This window comes from Balaenoptera physalus (genome assembly GCF_965194825.1).
Source record: "Balaenoptera physalus genome assembly, chromosome: 1".
Classification (NCBI taxonomy): Eukaryota; Metazoa; Chordata; class Mammalia; order Artiodactyla; family Balaenopteridae; genus Balaenoptera; species Balaenoptera physalus.
Window position 1 is genome coordinate 145225773 of NC_138882.1, and position 21688 is coordinate 145247460.

A 21688-nucleotide genomic window follows, 5' to 3' on the forward strand; every position below is an offset into this window, starting at 1 on the left:
GATACCTTGTGGAGAAGCCAAAGATGTAAGTTTACTATTTGAAAAATACCTGTTTTGCTTGGATGATAATGAAGTTTTTTTTTTAATCCAGAAATTTACATTTTAAAAATGCTGTCCATGGAAAATTAAGTCATTAAGATGCAACAGTAAAAGTAAAATAGTTTTGATAACTTCTATGCACAGTGTTTTCCTAAAGTTTTCATCTTTGTAATTCCCCATACACCTTAATTACTTGGGCTGATTTTCCAAATAGATGGGAAATATAAGCATTGAGACATTTATAAATATTAATGGAGTATAGCTGCTTCTCCTCATCAGGTTTGTAATCTACCACATGTAGTAATTTTTGGGGGGTGGGGAGGAAGAGGGGAAGGTTGTTAATCAAATTGTTATGAATTAAAGGAGTGGGATTGGTAAAGAGTCATAAATTGTAAGAGTTTCACTTACTTTTCTTCATAATCCATACTCCTCCAATAGGGGCTTCTCAGAACATAACTAAGAGGGCTTTCTTCCTCTAAACGCATCACAGTCACACTTGAAGGGGGACACTCATATATCGCTAAAATTCTCTAGATGTTTGGCACAGAAAAGTGACCAGTTCTTCCTTCCAGAGTTTTGGTGGTTTGCATAAGAAAAAGAAGATACTAGCCCTGCCTTTCATCTAGTAGACATTCCATAAATAGCAGCCAGTTAGTAATTGTCTTTCCCTCCTAAAATGATTTCCTTAGTTCTTTCCTCTATTTCAGAAACCCACAGACCAAAAAAATAGAGAAACAAAAAGATCTAACCTCATTGAACACAGATTCAGAAAGCAGTGGACACCAAACCTGGCTATCATCAGAATCACCTGGAGAGTCCTTAAAAATAAAGATGTGGGGTTCAACCCAAGACCTATTAAATCAGAATCCCTGAAGATGAGGCCATGAGGACTACTGTTATGGAGTATAGGCTTTAGAAGGGCAAATGGGCTTTACCTCCCCAACAATCAGTACGGTTGCCCCAAGAGATTCCAAAGTGAGTACTGTAATCAATTAGTAATGTCTGTCATGGCACAGGAAGTGAGCTTTCCAGCACATGAGTCATATGTTTGAGATCCCTACAGACCTGAGAGATGTGAGTTTGAATCCTGGCTCTGTGCCTTCCTAGACTTTTGACATTGAGAAAGTGAATTAACATCTCTGGCCTCAGATTCTATCAAGTGGGGGTAAAATCCATTTATCTAGTAGGGTTGTTGTGAGGATCAAATGAGAAAAAGTATGCAAAACATCTTTCCAGTGCCTAGAAGTATATTCAACGTGCTTAGTAAATGGTTCTGCTATTATTATTGAGGCAAATCTTTCCACGGATATAAGACATTAAGTAAAAAATCAAATCTCTTTCTATGAAACACTTGGCATCCCTTTTATATTCTATGCCAGGTTATCTCTGTTTTGTAGATGAAGAAACTAAGATACTGTGATAAGTGATTGTTTCAAGATCTGCTGACCTTGACAAATCCAAGTCGTTGTCCAGAAAAGTAAATAAGATCAGTTGGAATGCCTTGCTCAGTTCTCCTTCTACCTGGAAGACATTGCTCTTCTACTAATTTCCATTCCTCTTTGAGGTTGTTTGTTTAAGCCCTTCATCCCCAACCCCTTCCTTTTTCCAGGGTATCAGAGTCTAATACGTTCCTAATGGGGGTGGGAGGTAGGGGAAGCATACTTGTCCTTTTAAAGTAGAGAAAAATTCCATCTGTCTTATAAGAAGGTACCTGTATTTATTTCTCTTTATTCTTTAAACTTTAGATTCAGGAAATAAGAGTACATTACATCAACTACATTAGTTGGAAATAAAAGACACAGTTCTGTTTCTTCTATGACACAGACAATAAAACAATTGTTATTTTTTTAATATTAAGATAAGTTTTCTGTTTCTGTTTCTATGGACTTGATGTTACTGTTGCTGGAATGACATAGGACAGTTAACAAGCTTTCCTAAAATGTTCTTGTATGGTTCAAAAATAAATAACTCTCAAGAGGCTTCTTGTTGCTGAGTTAAAGACAGACCCACCACTACCATGCCTTTGCATGTTCCAAAGTCTGACTCTAAAAAACATTTTAGTCATGCTACATCTACACCTTTCAGCCAGGGCCTCAAGAAGGTGTTTTCTTCGGGGTGAATCAGTTGAACCCATAAGTAAAACATGTACATAAGAAACATAAGTAAAAGCCAAAAGAGGAAGAAGTCTCTATAAGGAAAATCTGGATTAAAAAAAAATTACAAATTAATAATGGATGGAAAAATAGAACTATTCTTGTGTAACCACATTTAGTTCAGATTTCTTATAGGATGTGTGGAAAAGATGGATAGTATATCAGACAGAGAAGTGATCTTCAGGGTACAAATCAGTCTATTAGTTTGCTAGGGCTGCTGTATGAAAATGCCATAAACTGGGTAGCTTAGACCAACAGAAATGTATTGTCTCACAGTTCTGGAGACTAGTCAGCCGAAACCAAGGTGTCGGCAGAGCCCTGCTCCTTCTGAGGTGCCCAGGAAGGATCCTTCTGTTCCAGGTCTCTCTCCTTGCCTCTCCCTGTATATGTGTCTGTGTACAGATTTCCTCTTTTCATAAGGGCACCAGTCAGTTGGCTTATAACTCTACTACTCTAGCATGGCCTCATCTTAACTAATTACATCTGCAGTCACCCTATTTCCAAATAAGGTCACATGCTGAGATACTGGGGGTTAGGACTTCAACATATGAATTGGGGGAGGGGGCACATAACTCATAACAACCAGTCTCCCATTTTACAGATGAGGTGAGACAACTGAGGCCTCAGTGAACTTAAAGTCAGGCCACTTATTAAGAATTAAGACTGGAATAGCACTCCCTCCATCTTTTTTTAGCTTAGCCTGGACAGTTACTAACAGGAGATGAACGGAAAATATTCAGTGCCTACTTAGAATACATATTTTTCACAAAAAAGATCAAGGTACAGGCTTAAAGAGTAAAACAGGTGTCCCTTAGTTTGTGCCATCATCGTTTTCCTCATATATCCCTGCACCAGCCTTCTAATCCTGCTCCCTGCCTCTAATCTCATTCTCTCATTCATTCTCTGAATCCTTGTTCCTCAAAGGGTAGTCTATGGACCATCAACATCAACCTCACCCGGGAGTTTGTTAGAAATGCAGACTCTCAGGCCGCTCTCCAGACATACTGAGTCAGAATCTACACTGTTGTCAATTCCCAGGTGAGACCTATGCAACATTAGTGTTTGAGAAGCCCAATTCTCAAGTATAGCTAGCACCATCTTTTTAAAATGCAAATTTAATGAAGTGCCACCATCACCAACCTCAGATTTGCCTGCCTTCCTCCCCCTGTGGGCTCCCATAGCATTCATAGGGATTATTGCACTCTGACAATTTCCTATGCGTTTCTGTGTTCCCCCCATTTACCTGTAAATTCTATGTGCACAACTGTACTCTCAGCACTGAGTGCAAAGTCTTGTACATATTGAAAGCCTAATAAATGAATTAGAGTACAATAGATGCCAAGAAAAGGAAAGATCTAGAAAGACAATTCTTAGTGCTTTAAATCCAAGTCTAAAGGCCCATGTTGCTAAAATAGCATGAAGATATTACTATGGAACCCTGATGAGTCATCTGATAGCTGATCCAGAAGAACATATGCCAGTTGACTTGAGACAAATACCTCATTTTCTAAAAGGAGATAAAAGTTGGTAATGAAATCACAGAACTTGAGGCGTGTGGACAACCCCTGGCAAAATTGCAGGCCAAAGAATTAAATATATTAGATGTGAGAACAAAACACAAAGGTGATGGTCACTAAGGGTTGGTGCATGTTGACTAAAAAACAGAGCATGCTAAACTGACCGCATTCTCTTTATTGATGAGGTTACTGCAGTGCAGATGAAGGGAATCATAAAGCACAGTATTGGTTAATTTCAGTGAGTGATTAGGCACATTTTTCTCACAAAGTCTTGAAATAAGGCAGAGAATTCTGGACTGAATAGTATTAAGATAGGCGACGTACTAACCTGGTAGTGACTGAACAATGGATGTAAACACAATGTGTTGCAGGTGGAGAGGTTGAGAGGATTTATGTGTGACCCTGTTCTTAACATTTTTTGAAATCCCCAACTGAAGGAAGATAGACAAATCACTTTAGTAAACAGATAAGTAGTAGAATGCCTGGAAGACTTGGCAGGAAAATGAGCGAAAACCAGCAAGATAAAATCAAGAGAAATATATGTAAAGTATGTCTTTAGATAAGGGTACATGTAAGTGATTGTATAGAATAAATGTTTGGGTTTTATTTACTGTGAAGTAATAGAATACATACTGGTCTCTGGGAATTCCCTGGCAGTCCACTGGTTAGGACTCCGTGCCTTCACTGCCAAGGGCCCGGGTTCGATTCCTGGTTGGGGAACTAAGATCCCGAAAGCTGTGCGGTGCAGCCGAAAAAATAAAAAATGAAAAAAAATTTAAATTTAAAAAAAGAATACATACTGGTCTCTGCTCCCACCCAGTTCCTGGCATGGAGCTCCTAAAACTCTCACAATTTCCTAAGAGATAAGAGCACTAGGAGTATCATTTGTTCTACTATTTAATCTTTGACCCTGGTTCCTGACACAAAGCTCCTAAAGCCCTAAGAATTTCCTGAGTGATAAGGTGTCTTTTGTTCTAATGAGGATACTCTTGGTGGGATCCTGGGTGGCTCCAGGATGGAAGTTGGTCACGAGAAAGACCAAGCCATGATTAAAAGCTTGGAACTTTCAGCCCCTGACACCACCCTATCCTCCTAGAGGTAAGCGAAGCTGGAGACTGAGTGAATGATTGATCATAACTACATGATGAAGCCTCCTAAAAATCCCAAAGGTATGGGGTTCAGAGAGCGTCTAGGCTGCTGAACACATCTGTGTGCTGGGAGGGTGTTATACTATGTTAGAATGCATGGAAGTTCCATGCCCTTCCTTACATACTTTGCCCTCTGCATCTCTTCCATCTGGCTGTCCCTGAGTTGTATCCTTTTACAGTAAACCAGTCATCTAGCAAGTAGATGGTTTTCCTGAGCTCTGTGAGGCACTCTAGCAAATTCATCAAACCTGAGGAGGGAATTGTGGGAACCCTAATTTATAGCCACCCTGTCAGAAACATAGGTAACAACCTGGACTTGTGACTGACACCTGAAGGGGGCAGGGCAGTCTTGTGTGACTGAGCCCTTAACCTATGGCATCAGTGCTAACTCCAGGTAGATAGTGTCAGGACGGAATTGAAATGTAGGACCCTCAGCTGATGTCAAAGAACTGCTTGGAGTGGGGAAAACCCACACATATTTGATGACCAGTAGTGTGTGGTAGTAGCAGAGAGTAGAGCGGAGGATAAAATGGAGGGTTTTCCCCTGTACACTTGTGTTTAAGCTCAGCATGAGCCAAAGGTGTCCAGATAGAGGAATGGGGGGTGGGGCAGGAGGCAGGCATCATACTCAGAACTAGACCTGTCACCTGGAAGTACTATTCTTCATCCTGGATGCCACATTTTAGGAGGGATCCTGGCACACTAAAGGTGCAAGCACTAAAGGAGTGGCATTATGGAAGCTCCAGGGTGTGACATGTGGCCTAGGGGAACATTTATAGAATCTGGGAATTGAGTTGTTAAATAAAAGAGGAATTGGGTCACTTTCAAGAAACCCCTGTGAGTAGAGATGCTTCTGGTGAATAAAGTTGGACTCTATAGTTCCTTCCCATGCCAAGAATCAATGACCCAAAGCATTTTATTCCAGTTACATTGCTATTGGTATAGGATTGATAAGCACAGGGGAAGCTGACTCCGAGTTTTTATGGGAAAGAATAGCAAATATTTGTAATAATGTACATTGATGTTTAGAGCCAATAAATACAAAATTCTTTATTTTTCCACATGACTCTCATGGAGCCCATATTCTGTCATTTTTTAATCCCTCAAAGCCCTTCGCATTAATACAATATTTTTGAGTTTCTTGAATTCTTTTAAAGTGTTAATGTTAACAGTTTTAGAAATTAATGCATATATGGAATTGACGTCCTTTCAGTTAACAAACATTAATTGAGTACTTGCTAAGTGTCAAGCCTTAGGGACAGAGCAGGTTACCTAAAATTCTAGTGATGGGAGACATACAACAAATAGGTAAACAATGACCATTCGAGTGAGGATAGTGCAATGAGGAAAAATAGAGGAGGGTCATAAGGGTATATGGAATCACAAGGGATGTTCCCAGAAGGCCTCTCTAAGCAAATGGCATTTAACTGAGACTGTGTAAAGATGAGTCAGAACAACCCAATGATACTTATCCATGGTTAGCTAGCAGTGAGCTGGCTAAGACTAGCCCAACTCTATCCCGGTGGGTGTGGCTCACCAGATTCCAACTTTCCATAGAACTAGTAGTTTCTTCTTCCCTCTCCTGCCCCAGAAGAAGAGGCTGCAACTTCCCACAGACCCCAAGTTCTCCAGATATTGGACATTTGGCTTTCCCCAACAACTGCTACAAATAGCACCTAAGTTGAGCATCTGGAGTCTAAGCAGATTTTTTTGGTACTAGGTCGCCTTATGCCTGCTTTTTACAAAGTGCCAAAGTGTCACTTCCCAGGAGCACAGCACCCAGAGATCAGGGCAGCTGCGTAGCTGCTGATTTTCCACCCATGAGATTCAGTCTGTACCAAGCGACACCACAGGTGTTCATCACCATCCCCGTGCCTCCACAGTTCTACACAGAGAGTAAACTATGCATATAGCTGAGGAAAGAGCATTCTGGGCAGAGGGAACAGCCAATAGGAAGCCTCTTGGTGTGCTTAAGGAGGAGCAAGGAAGCTAGAGTTGGTGGAGCTAGTGAACAAGGGGAGGGGCGTAGGAAATGAGATCAGGGAGGCCCTCGGGGCTCAGATCATGGGCCATGTGGTCCCTGATAGGAACTCTGGATTTGTTCTATGTAGAATGGGAAGACATTGGAAAATTGAGAGCAGTGGAGGACACAATCGAATTTATGCTTTCTAAAGGATGGGTCTGGCTGCTGAGTGGAGGATAAACTGGAAGAGGCATGAGTAAAATGAGAGAGACCATTTAGGGAGTCATTATGGTAATCCAGGCAGGAGATGGTAGCAGCAATCAATTACAGTCCCTACATAAAGCCTGGATAAACTTTGTGATTTAAAAATTCAAATACCTACTTATTCTTTTTTTTTAAAGAAATAACTAATAGTAATAATTTATCTTTGTTTATTGTATTTCTTGCTATATAATCTACATATCACCTTACTATCCATGAACTCAATCTCTCCCTAAAACAGAACGATATCAGAGCACAAACAATTGTTTATGTTTTCACAAGTTCAAAGAAATGAAGTAATATGCTAAAAATCATACTTCTCCTATGCCCTTTCCACTGTTTTTTTTCTTTTTTATTAACCTCCTACAATAGGTTTTAAGTTATTATTATTATTCTAGACACTGTGAGAGGTAAAAAGGAGCATGAGATACTGTTTGGGACATATGCCTCCAGCCCAAGACATAGGCATAGAGCTTTAAATTAGAGTATAGGGCTTTATGTAAGTAAATGTCAAATTAATGGTGTAAAAAATAGGTGGCCATTGATCTTAAATCTTGAGACTGTGAGGCAAAAGTTGTTACTTTACCATTTGAAATCCTACACTTCCAAAAATATAATAAATAGTAAAAGGCAAAAACAAAACACTATTTACAACATATATGACAGGAAAAAATTAATCCTCTTAATGTATAAAGAGCACTTACAAATCAATAGGAAAAAGATGATCAGCCCAGTTTCAAAAACTGGCAAAAGATCTAGACAGGCAATTCACAAAAGAAGAAATAAAAATGAACACTAGATATATATGTATGGTTGGGGGAGTGGGGTGGGGAATTAACCTGAGTGGTAATGAAAGAAGTTTAAACAACAGTGAGATATTATTTTCTACCAATCAAATTGGAAATGTTTTTATAATGGAAATACCCAGGTTGACAAGGGTTAAGGAAAAAGAGTACTCAAAAAAAAATAAATAAATAAAATAAATTTTTAAAAAATTTAAAAAAATTTAAAAAAAAAGAGTACTCATATGCTATTGGTTTTTAGATATACTTATTAAAAAGCCTTAAAAGTGTATGTGCTTTGGCATCAAATCACCACCTATGAATCAATTCTGTGGAAATAATTATGGGTGGATGTAATGGTTTGGTTTCAAAAATGTACACAAGCATATACAAGTCTGGGTCCAGTAGGAAACAGATTACATAACTCAAATTAGGAGGATTTGTTTACAAGAGTAAAAGAATTGCAAGATATAGTACAGGAATCATGGGCTAGCAGCTGCAAGGTCTGCAGAGATAGGAAAAGGGGAATGTTATTGAGGTGGAAGCATTCTGTAACTCAGGCCACCTGGAGAAAATTAGTGACCTTTGGGCAAAAGACACAAGTAGCTTGAGGCACTCTTGCAGGGAGAACCAATCTCCTGCCAGGGCCAGAATCAGAAGACATGGGAGCAGACCAGCTGATCAGTCCACAAAGGTCAGCTTCTCAGAGTAGATGAGGACGCAAGGAAGTCGGAGAAAAGGAAAATGTCCAGCAGAGAAGCAATATTTAAACTAGTAAAAATTTGAGAACAGTAAATGTTCCCAAATAATAGAGGACTAGTTAAATAAACTCTTGTATATCTATACAATGAAATACTATCTAGACACTTTAAATGTTCTTGTGGATGCATAAACATTGATGCATAAGGTATCCACATTATATTGTCAACTGGAAAAATTTTAAAAGATCACAAAACTGTATAATCCTAGTTTGGTTTAAGAGCAAAACAAAACATAAGTTCTTGTATACGTACAGGGAAACTTTCTATAAAGAGATAACGTAATACCTTGCCACATATAGTTTAACCACTTATAATTTTGAGAAAGCACAGATTTATTTTTATGCAGTACACTTTTTTTAGGACTTTATTTTTAACAGCAGTTTTAAGTTCACAGCAAAATTGAAAGGAAGGTATAGAGACATCCCATATACCTCCTGCCTCCACACATGCGTAGTTTTCCCCATTATCAACATCCCTCACCAGAGTGGTGCATTGGTTATAATTGATGAACCTACACTGACACATAATAATCACCAAAAGTCCATGGTTTACCTTAAAGTTCACTCTTGGTGCTGTACATTCTATGGGTTTGGACAAATGTATAATGGCATGCATTTACAATTATAGTATCATACGGAGTATTATTGCCCTAAAAATCCTGTGCTCTGCCTATTCATTCTTCCCCTCCTTTCCTATAGTACACTTTTCAAATCCATGGTCTCTTTACATACCACTGATTTAGTTCAATCTAATTAAACAAAACCCCTATAGCAATCATTATTGCTCCTTGTTCCCATAGACCCTGCGGATATATCCAGAACGTGTTACAGAGAGAGGAGAACTGTAGGAGCTCTTCAAGGATCTCAGAGCATGGATGGAAAACCTGGCTCAGAGCTGTGCCTTAAAGCACGGAGATAATTGGTGAAGAGGCCAGGCAGTTGCACAATCATCTTGCTTAGAAACAGGGGAGAATGCAAGTGCAAAGAACGTTCGATTTCAAGCCTATAATTGAAATTGTTGGCTCAAAGATTTAAAAACAGCACAGTCTGCACAGCTCCTGAGTATAATTCACCTGAGGACACTTTGATACAACAATGTTTGGGGTTCTTTGGCGGTTTTTTTCTGTAAAATTAAGAAATGTGATTCCAAAGAATTGTGCTTTATCAGAGCAGATTTTAAATATGAATTAATCTGCTTTGTTTTTTTTTTAAAGTGGGTGATTTCTATAACTTGTATTTACTATTATTAGTAAATAACAAGGTGGTGGGAGAGATTACATGAACTCTGTCTTTTTATCTGTTTAAATAGATTTTCCTCTGTTCCTATGAACTGTGAAATGTTGATCCTTCGAACTTTAGTTTTACCTACCAACAAAGAAAGTTTGGGGATCCAAAGGAAAGAGCACCCCTTCTGTACCTGGGTGATGAGAAAGGTGTTGATAAAGGAGATAGCACTTTAACTTAGGACTAAAATAAAATTACCATTTGTCACAGGCTGACTGGGAACCCAGGCTTGGTGCTAAATATTTTATACATCTTATCTTGATAAGTATTATTTTTCTAATCTCACAGATGAGAGACTGAAAATTAGAGATGTGAAATAACTTATCAAAATCACACAACTTATGTTTGGGGTTAGGATTCAAAACCAGGTCTCTTGGACATATAGCTCACGTCCTTAGCCACTGCCTGAAATTATTTGTACATTTTGCACAACTATGGAAAAGACCTTCCTTTTTCATTGTCTATGCCATTGTTTCTCAAACTTCAGTGTACATAGGAATCATCTGAGGTGTTTGATAAGAATGTAAATTTTCTTGTCCTGCTTTCAGAAATTCTGATTTAATAAGTTCAGAGTGACCCAAGTTTCTATCTTATTATCCAGCACCCTGCACAATTCTGACCCGCCTCAGGTGGTCTGAAGTTCAATCACTGTCTTTTTCTCCAAGAACAATCCCTTCATTCTATCTGGAATATTTTCCCACTTCTTACTTTCTCTTTCAACTGCTATCTTATAAATCAATTCCTTCATGGAGTCATTTCCACTCCTATTAAGCAGATTTGGTTTGACAACCCTCTGTGATTCTATATCTCTTTTTTACATACTCTATTTTTTCAATTATCACATTGTATTATAATTTTCTGTTTAAATGTCTGCTTTTCCCACTTAACTGTGAGATCTTCGAAGACAACATAACCTGAAGACAGTGAGTGGATTGTATGCTCACTGCAACCCTGACTAAGAAGGTAATAATGCATAGCTAAAAAACAAGCAAAATAGAAGAAAACATCCATGGTGTAAATATGCCTAATGCTGTAGAATTGGATTTACGTGTAAAAAGAAGGTTTCAGAAGAGTAGGTATGTTGGGATATCATCTTCTGTGAGTTCATTTATCTGAAGAGAATGAAAACACTAATTTGAAAAGATATGTGCATCCCAATGTTCATAGCAGCATTATTTACAGTAACCAAGATATGGAAGCAACCTAAGTGTTCATCAACAGACGAATGGATAAAGAACATTATATATGCAATGGAATATTACTTAGCCATAAAAAAGAATGAAATTTTGCCATTTTTGACAACACGGATGGACCTGGATGCTTAGTGAAATAAGTCAGACAGAGAAAAACAAATACTGTATGTTTTCACTTATATGTGGAAGCTAAAGAATAAAACAAATGAATATAACAAGACAGAAAGGGACTCGCAGTTACAGAGAACAGACCGGTGGTTGCCAGAGGGGAGAGGGGTTGGGGGAGGAGCAAATGGGTGAAGGGGACTAAGAGGTACAAACAACTAGGTATAAAACATGTATAAAATGTACAGCACAGGGAATATAGCCAACATTTTATAATAACTTTATATGGAGTAAAATCTATAATGATAGTGAATTACTGTGCTGTACACCAGAAACTAATATAACATTGTGAGTCAACTATACTTCAATTAAAAAAGAAAAGAAAAGGGTGGGGGGGAGTAAATCATACCAAAAAACAACTGGTGATTGAACTGGTTACTAATTTTGCAGCCAAAATGGCCCCAATTTGAGAAACTATTCTTATTTTGTAAAGTAGTATAGTGCAAAATGCCATGAAAAATACACTTTGGTTATTTTCATTATTGTCAGAATGTGGCTCAGTGCTATGAAGAGAGTTGTGGGATACTTTGGAAATAACTTTGAGAATGTTATGAATCCCTTGTCCCTGGGAAGGTACAAACCAAAGCTGAAGGATGGCCACTTGGGTGTTCTGAGAGGGACTTTATAAGCCTAGGTTGGAAGATGGACTAGGTACTTCTATATACATTATTTTTTATTAACATTTTAAAAGAGAATCAAAATCCTGTTGTTTAACAGTAGCCAGTTTGTTTATTATGAGTATGAAGTTGAGGAGAAATGTGGAGGAAGGAGTACACGCTTTGGAGCCATACAGACCTGGGTCTGAGCCCTAGATCTCTACTTATTATCAGTTTATCAATGAGCAATTTACTTAATCTCTCTGATGATTTGTTTTCTCATCTGTACAATGATGATCATAATACCTACTTTTCAGGATTATTAGAATAACATGAAATAATTTATGTGAACTTATACACAGTGGCTGACACATAGAAATAAGCATTTAGGACATGTTAGCTAGCATAATTACAATGACGAAGAAATAATTTGGGCATGGGTTTGGGAATTAATGTACTTTAAAAATCTTTCTGAAGACTAAACATCAATGATAATAGTATATGGATGACGGGCTTCCCTGGTGGCGCAGTGGTTGAGAATCTGCCTGCCAATGCAGGGGACACGGGTTCGAGCCCTGGTCTGGGAAGATCCCACATGCCACGGAGCGGCTGGGCCTGTGAGCCACAACTACTGAGCCTGCGCGTCTGGAGCCTGTGCTCCGCAACGAGAGGCCGCAATAGTGAGAGGCCTGCGCACCGCGATGAAGAGTGGCCCCCGCTTGCCACAGCTGGAGAAAGCCCTCGCACAGAAACGAAGACCCAACACAGCCAAAAATAAATATAAAAAATAAATTTAAAAAAAAAAAAGACCTAAAGAAGAAATACACGGCGAATATCTTTAAAAAAAAAAAAAAAAAAGTATATGGATGGCTCCAGGGAGTAAAAAAAAAAGAAGAGGAAAAAACCCTCACATTTCATCACAACATTTGCTACGTTAGCACAGGCTTTACGTTTCAGCTTCCCCATGGAGTTTGGTGAGATTTTCAGCTGCAGTCCCCTCCCCAGTCCCACTTTATTTTTTATTTTGTTGTTGTCTTTTTAAAAGAGAAAAGTCTGGTTGTGCTGATTATCTGTTATTACTTCCAAACAAGAACATGCTTTCATTTACTGAAATTAGATCCCCATTCACTGTGTTGGCACACTCCGGGCTGCCTTCTCCAGAGGGTTTGAGGCCTATTAGATGGTACGCAGTTGGAAATTGGCAGCACTGAGTCTCTGCCAAGGCTGGCAGACCTTTAAGATGGCATCTGGTGACCTTTTTGCTGAGCCCCCTGGGTCCTCCATTTGCGAGTTGATGTTCTCAGGAGGGGTGTAATCCAAATCAAATGTGAGATCTGGTGAGATGGAGTTGCATGGGAGGCGGGGCCAGTGTGGGATCTGTACGTTGCTTTGGGCAGAGGATGCTACTAGACACCCTTGCAATGTTTCTTTCTAATCCTGAGACTCTGAGCTCTACAAAAGGGTGGTACTAAAGGGCTGATTTGCAGGAAGAGCCTAGTGTGAGAAAGGGAACAATTGGACAGTTTTCTCCTCATTTATTTATCATCCAGCATTACTGTCATCCTCCCTAATTGCCATAGTTCCCAGATGACACTAAACCCTTCACAGCATCCCTGAGAGCAGCAGCTGAGGTTAGCAGTACATATGAGGAAGTTAGCTGTGTCTTGCTTCCAAGACAGTATTGATGACATTTTTTTCTTTCCTTTGAAATGGCAAATTTCTATTTTCAATACTGCAGGTAGATAGCACACAAGCCTAGAAGAAAGAACTGTGGGTTTGTGAACAACATAACAAACGCGTGTTGACGAATTGTGCTAATAGCAGACACATGCCATTTCTCAGCTAGGGAGTCTTTCTCATAATTTTAAAGTGCTATGTAGTTTGTTTAAAAAAAAAAGAAAAACAGCTTTTACTTTGAACAGAGTTAACAGATTATTTTTGATTTTATATCTACTGTGGCTGTTTTAACAGACAAGCAGTCACATTTCACATTTCTCAGGCAATTCTGTCCTGAGACTGCCCACAAAAGGATTTTGAAGGTGATTGAAGCAAAGATGATTCATCCCCCTTGCCTTCATCCAGAAGAGTTAACTGTCTGCCCCATGACCATTTTTGCTTTTTAATCCTGCACTTCCTGCATGCCTCGTCCTCTAATTCCTGTTCCTCACATATTCCCTAACTTCCATGGATCCTTTCCTGACTCAGAACAATCAAGGTGCAATCAAGAAGTCTTAGACCCTGTGGATGTATCTATGTAGAATTGGACAAATCGTGTGAACTGTCGGAAGCTTAATTTCTTCATCCTAAAATGAAAATAATACGAGGACCTACCTATAGGGTTGATCTAAAGATTAAATAAAGGAATGTTTGTAAATGGCTATAATGTGGCTGTCATGTAGCTAAATACTCAGTAACACTATTATTTTTGCAACCATTGCAAACCATAGTTACTTACCTTTCTTAGGAACTTCAAATAGCACTGATTCTTTGTAACATTCACTTGACATTTATTTATATACCAATTAGGTAGATTTCATATTATTTATGTAAATTTTATGCCAATTTCTTTTAACACTTTATAGAAATATACCTATGTTATACATAAAAGTGCACATGTTATAAGTATACCACTCACTGAATTTTCACAAACTTGATTTACCCTTGCAACAGACATCCAGATCCAGAAACAGAATGGTACCAAAATCCTAGAAGCCCCCCTGATGTTCCCTTCTGGACTTTATACCTCCCCCCAAAGATAACCACTATCCTGACTTCTAGAAGCAAGTTTATACCAGTTGTTAACCTTATTATTTCTGTTATTTTTGGACAGCGAAATGAAATGAAATTTCTTGAGGTCAGGGACCATATGTTAATGTCTTCTCTCATTGCAAGAACTATGTGTTATATATACACTCTTCTTCTAGCATTCCCATCTTGCTGTATTGCCATTTGATTGCACCTGTCTGGCAAAGCCCCAGCCCTGGACGAGCCCCGCCGTCTGCCTTCCTTGCATCTCCACGAGGACTACTGGGCGTGTGCCCTCTCCAACTGGTGCTGCAAAATCCATGGTCTCCAACCTTCAGTGGCTGCTCAGTTGTGCCCAGCCAACCTTCCTTATTTTTCTGATCAGCTATCTTCCACTCTTTATAGAAGCTATGTCAGGCCATATGTCCTTAATTCAGACTTCCTACCGCAGCATTTCCTTTCTTGAGACCCAACAGGTAACCATACCTTGTATGTCAAAGAGAAAATTCAAGCTGTCAGCAATTTGGTCAGTCTCCTGTCACCAAACGTTAAAATTTGCCTACATCCTCACCCATCTTCCTACTTCCCCACCCTGAAGTTTCATTTCTATCTCTGTTCTCTGAGAGAGCTTACTTTGTCAGGGTTCACCTTATCTAATCAATGATATCCTCTCCTTTTCTTTGGTCAGTTGGCTCTTCATTTATTTTTTTGTTTGTTTATTTATTTTTTTATTTATTTATTGCTGCGTTTGGGTCTTCGTTGCTGCGCGCGGGCTTTCTCTATTTGTGGTGAGCGGGAGCTGCTCTTCATTGATATGCGCGGGCTTCTCATTGCCGTGGCTTCTCTTGTTGCGGAGCATGGGCTCTAGGCATGCGGGCTTCAGAGGTTTTGGCTCGCGGGCTCTAGAGCACAGGCTCAGTAGTTGTGGCGCACGGGCTTAGTTGCTCCGCGGCATGTGGGATCTTCCCAGATCAGGGATCGAACCCGTGTCCCCTGCATTGGCAGGCAGGTTCCTAACTACTGTGCCACCAGGGAAGTGCCGGCTCTTCATTTAAATATATTAAAGTCCCTACTATCTTTAGTTTCTTTTTTATAATTTTTTTTAATTGAAATATAGTTGATTTACAATGTTGAGCCAATCTCTGCTGTGCAGCAAAGTGACTCAGTGATACACATAGAGACATGCTTTTTTTTATATTCCTTTCCCTTATGGTTTAGCACAAGATATTGAGTATAGTTCCCTGTGCTATACAGTAGGACCTTGTTGTTTATTCATTCTATATACAATAGCTTACATCTGCTAATCCCAAACTCCCGGTCCTTCCCTCCTTCACGCCTCTCCCCCTTGGCAACCACAAGTCTATTCTCTATGTCTGTGAGTCTGTTTCTGTTTTGTAGATATGTTCACTTGTGCCATATTTTAGATTCCATATATAAGTGATATCATATGGTATTTGTCTTTCTGTTTCTGACTTACTTCACTTAGTATGATAATCTCTAGTTGCATTCATGTTGCTGCAAATGGCATTATTTCATTCTTTTTTAAGAATGAGTAGTATTCCATTGTATATATGTACCACATCTTCTTTATCCATTCTTCTATTGATGGACATTTAGGTTGTTTCCATGCTTTGGCTGTTGTGAATAGTGCTTCTATAAACATAGGGGTGCATGTATCTTGTTGAATTATAGTTTTGTCCAGGTATATACCCAGGAGTGGGGTTACTGGACCATATGGTAATTCTATTTTTACTTTTCTGAAGAACCTCCACATTGTTTTCCATAGTGGCTGCACCAACTTACATTCCCACCAACAGTGTAGGAGGGTTCCCTTTTCTCCACACCCTCTCCAGTATTTGTTATTTGTAGACTTTTTAATGATAGCCATTCTGACCAGTGTGAGGTGGTATCTCATTGTAGTTTTGATTTGCATTTCTCTAATAATTAGCGATGTTGAGCATCTTTTCATGTGCCTACTGGCCATCTGTATGCCTTCTTTGGAAGAATGTCTATTAAGGTCTTCTGCCCATTTTTTGATTGGGTTGTTTGTTTTTTTGTTGTAGAGTTGTACGAGCTGTTTGTATATTTTGGAGATAAACATAATAATAAGAAAGCCCTATCTGAAATCAACATTGCACTCCAGTCACCACCCCATTGCTCTCCTCTCTTGCAGCCAAAATTCTTCACAGAGTTCTTTATACTTCCTACCTTTAGCTTTTTGTCTCCCCTCTTTCCTCAACCCACTTCACTCTAGCATCCACCTCTGTTACCTCAGGAACCTCCCCTTATCAAGATTCCTGATGACATACTTATGGCTTAACTCAACGGACACTTTTCAGGACTCATCTTTCTCAGCAGCACATGACACTGTTGACTATGCCCTCTCTCTAGAAACATTCTCTTCACTTTGCTGCCAGACCACACTCTCCTGGTTTTCCTTCCACCTTACTTAGAATTTCTTCCAAATCTCCTATTAGGGCTCTTCCCTCTGTAAATGTAGGTGTTCCTCAGAGTTCTTTCTTAAGCCTTCTTTGCTTCTCATGCTGCCATGACTAAGAGAATTAATGTAAAAAATATACATACATCAAATCTTGGCCTTATTCAAATAAACAAGTATTGTAGCAATTGTTTTATGCTCAGATAACATAACATGCTTTAAAATGGGTCCTTTCCACTGTGTCAATAACAATAGCTAAAATTTATACAACCATCTAGGCATAAGGCATAGCTATTTTTTTTTAATTTTATTTATTTATTTTTTTAACATCTTTATTGGAGTATAATTGCTTTACAATGGTGTGTTAGTTTCTGCTGTATAACAAAGTGAATCAGCTATACATATACATATATCCCCATATCCCCTCCCTCTTGCATCTCCCTCCCACCTTCCCTATCCCACCCCTCTAGGTGGACACAAAGCACCGAGCTGATCTCTGTGCTATGTGGCTGCTTCCCACTAGCTATCTATTTTACATTTGGTAGGGTATATATGACCATGCCACTCTCTCACTTCATCCCAGCTTGCCCTTCCCCCTCCCTGTGTTCTCAAGTCCATTCTCTATGTCTGCATCTTTATTCCTGTCCTGCCCCTAGGTTCTTCAGAACCTTTTTTTTTTTTTTTTAAGATTCCATATATATGTGTTAGCATAAGGTATTTGTTTTTCTCTTTCTGACTTACTTCACTCTGTATGACAGACTCTAGGTCCATCCACATCACTACAAATAACTCAATTTCGTTTCCTTTTATGGCTGAATAATATTCCATTGTATATATGTGCCACATCTTCTTAATCCATTCATCTGTCGATGGACACTTAGGTTGCTTCCATGTCCTGGCTATTGTAAATAGAGCTGCAATGAACATTATGGTACATGACTCTTTCTGAATTATGGTTTTCTCAGGGTATATGCCCAGTAGTGGGATTGCTGGGTCATATGGTAGTTCTATTTTTAGTTTTTTAAGGAACCTCCATACTGTTCTCCATAGTGGCTGTATCAATTTACATTCCCACCAACAGTGCAAGAGGGTTCCCTTTTCTCCACACCCTCTCCAGCATTTATTGTTTGTAGGTTTTTTGATGATGGCCATTCTGACCGGTGTGAGGTGATACCTCATTGTAGTTTTGATTTGCATTTCTCTAATGATTAGTGATGTTGAGCATCCTATCATGTGTTTGTTGGCAATCTGTATATCTTCTTTGGAGAAATGTCTGTTTAGGTCTTCTGCCCATTTTTGGATTGGGTTTTTTGTTTTTTTGATATTGAGCTGCATGAGCTGCTTGTAAATTTTGGAGATTAATCCTTTGTCAGTTGCTTCATTTGCAAATATTTTCTCCCATTCTGAGGGTTGTCTTTTTGTCTTGTTTATGGTTTCCTTTGCTGTGCAAAAGCTTTTAAGTTTCATTAGGTCCCATTTGTTTACTTTTGTTTTTATTTCCATTTCTCTAGGAGGTGGGTCAAAAAGGATCTTGCTGTGATTTATGTCATAGAGTGTTCTGCCTAAGGCATAGATATTTTTAAATTTATTTTTCCTGATAATAAAATAACATTTCCTCATGTAGGAAATTTAGAATAATAGTTTTATAAGATATAATATGATATAATATAGCATAATGCAATATCCTAACTTCTATTAGGAGATACTTACTGTTTACTTCTGACATATTTCCTTCTAGATATATTATGTACTCTAACACATGAACACATATATATCTATACATGAATTTATAGTTAAGATAATTATATTTTTTCATTTATTTGTATAACTAGACATTTTCTTTTGTCAGTAAAATTATTCATAACTATTTTAATGGCTCCATACATTCTCTCATATGAACATAGAATGAAATACTCAACACATCCATCTATTAAAAAATACTTAGAGTTTAAAGTTTTTCTTTTTCTGCATTTTTTCCTTAATATACATTCTTAAAAACTTATTTGCTAGGTTAAAAATTTCAAGTTCCTGACTCTTAACATGTTTAGTCTGGTCATCCACTATAAGAATTATATCTATATATGTGACCATAAACATTTGTTTTTCTTATTTCCAAAGAAGTTTTCTATATTTGAAACAATGCCTTGGGCTTCCCTGGTGGCACAGTGGTTAAGAATCCACCTGCTAATGCAAGGGTCAGGGGACACATGTTCAAGCCCGGGTCTGGGAAGATCCCACATGCCTCAGAGCAACTAAGCCCATGTGCCACAACTACTGAGCCTGTGCTCTAGAGCCCACAAGCCATAAGTACTGACATGCCACAACTACTGAAGCCTGCGTACCCAGAGCCCGTGCTCCACAACAAGAGAAGCCACCACAATGAGAAGCCTGTGCACCACAATGAAGAGTAGCCCCCGCTCGCTGCAACCAGAAAAAAACCCACGCACAGCAACAAAGACCCAATGCAGCCAAAAATTTAAAAAATAAATAACAATTAAAAAATAGATTAAATTTAAAAACTAAAACAATACCTTGTAATTGTTTTGACTTATGTCTTTAGTTATTAAACAAAGTTGAATAATTTTTAGATTTTTGTTTTTTATTTAAATTTCTTTGAGTCATTCCTACAGGTTTTTCCTTTTTTTTCCCCTCTATATTTAATATTAAAATTAAATGGAAGACTACTGAGAGAAAAAGAAGCCTCACAGTGAGGCAATTAAGGAGAGACATAGAGCAGAACTGGAGCTGGCAAACTGCCTTGACTTTCTTCCTTTTCTATTTGCAAACACTGAAAATACCTGTTAGACTTGTAAGTAAAAAAGATGTGTGATAACTTTTAGGGTTCATCTTTGACACTGCCATTTCTTACAGTAAGGGTTTTGGAGCAGATGGACAGATTATGAGTATATGGAAGATAAAGCCTGAGAAGAGAATAACATGGTCTCTCTATGGTAAATGATCCCTAGACAAATAACCAACGTTTACTTCTTCATTACGCCATGCTAAGTTACCAATGTTCCCAGCACCATGCTAATACCTTCCTTTTCTTATGCCAGCCTAGTGCAGATGGAGTCTGCCCTGAGTAACAAAGTGCAAAACTGTTTCTTCCCAGCAAGGAGAATGAGAACTTGAAGGGAGAAACTCAAACAGTACTCCAGAAATCACTGACTGGTACTGCAAAGCATATTAGCAGAGACCCCCCAGCTTCTACTAATCCCACAGATTATCAAATCAATCATGACCCAGATGATGTGGAAAAGAACAAGCACCCAGAGAAAAACCAGAAACCAGAGGACAACCAGAAACTCCTAACGGGAGCACTCAGTTGCAGATTTCTGGATGGCAAAGTGAGTAACAAATACCTGAACTTTTCTTGGTAATTGGCTAGGAAAATTCAAAGTTAGGTCAGAAACATAGACTCACACCAACACACACTTCTACTAATGGTAATTAACACATTTTGCATCAGATAGAATTAGAATCATTTTTTTTCATCTGAAAATGAATTTTAAGGTCATTTTGTATATTGCATCTTTGCTGACCACTAACTGAGTTGGTCAGCCTATTCTATCTGTGACTAACTCAGCAATAGTTATACAGTGATGTCACCGTACATGCAAGTTTGGGGTGTGCTGGAGGGGGAGGGTTCGTCTGCTTTAATATTACAGGAAAAGATCATTTATATTCAAAATCCAATGAAATATGTCTAGATATCAAAAAATTATCAGCCCTAAACTATCTTGATATAAATATATTATCACTGCACTCTGTTAAGGATCAACCAAACAATCCACAACAAACTAACTTGGTAATGATGAATCTAAATGATTATTAATTTGTAATTAAAAAGCAAGAGTAGCACCAATTGAAAACTAGACCCAAATCAAGACAAACTAATGATTTATTGGTAACAAGTACCATTTCCAAAAATTGCTGAAGTTGCAATTAAACAGACATATAGAGTTTTGCAGTACTGCCAAGCACGAAGTAACAGCCAGATATTTTAGTAGAATACTGAATTAGAGTCTGCAGTAAACTCTAACATAACTATTTTTAGTTTATAATTTTAATAGCCCTTACTAAATCACTCAGATGCTCGCTAGTTTCTAGTCATGAGAATATAAAATCCTATGGATTTGGGATCTTTTGCTCATGAGAACTCTGCAAAGATTAAACTTTGGAGTGGTTACCAGTCCACCAATGGACCTCAGACCATGTTCTGCAAGGTCTCAAACACTGAGGACTTCTCTTTTTCCTTCCTAAAATTTTTATTGATCCTTCTAATTATAAAATATTATATACTCATGTGGAAATTTTGTAAAATGGAAGAATATAAATAAGAAGAAATTAAAACTCAATCAAATAGTGGTATATTTCTTTCTCTTCTTTCTTCCATGCATGGACACTGAATATGAACCATTATGTATATACTCTTTGTTATCCTGGTCTATTCACTTCATATCAAGAATTCTCCCCCAGCTTCAAAAAATTCATCCTAAGCATCATGTTTAGTGTCTCTATGAGAGTCATAATCAGAACTAACACTTATATAGCATTTACTATGTGCCAGGCACTATTCTAAGCTCTTTACATATATTAACTAACTTACACTCCCCAAGCATCCAATGAGGTAGGAACTCTTATT

General features: G+C 38.3%; 1 protein-coding gene across 1 annotated transcript in view; it reads left to right on the forward strand.

Annotated features, from left to right (window-relative positions):
- Nucleotides 1-21688, forward strand: part of LOC309640237 (uncharacterized protein C1orf87) — a 123206-nt gene that overhangs the window by 24558 nt on the left and 76960 nt on the right. Inside the window, 2 exon segments of the mRNA XM_082418744.1 lie at nucleotides 3-25; nucleotides 20156-20390. Of these exon segments, the coding sequence (XP_082274870.1) occupies nucleotides 3-25; nucleotides 20156-20390 (258 nt within the window).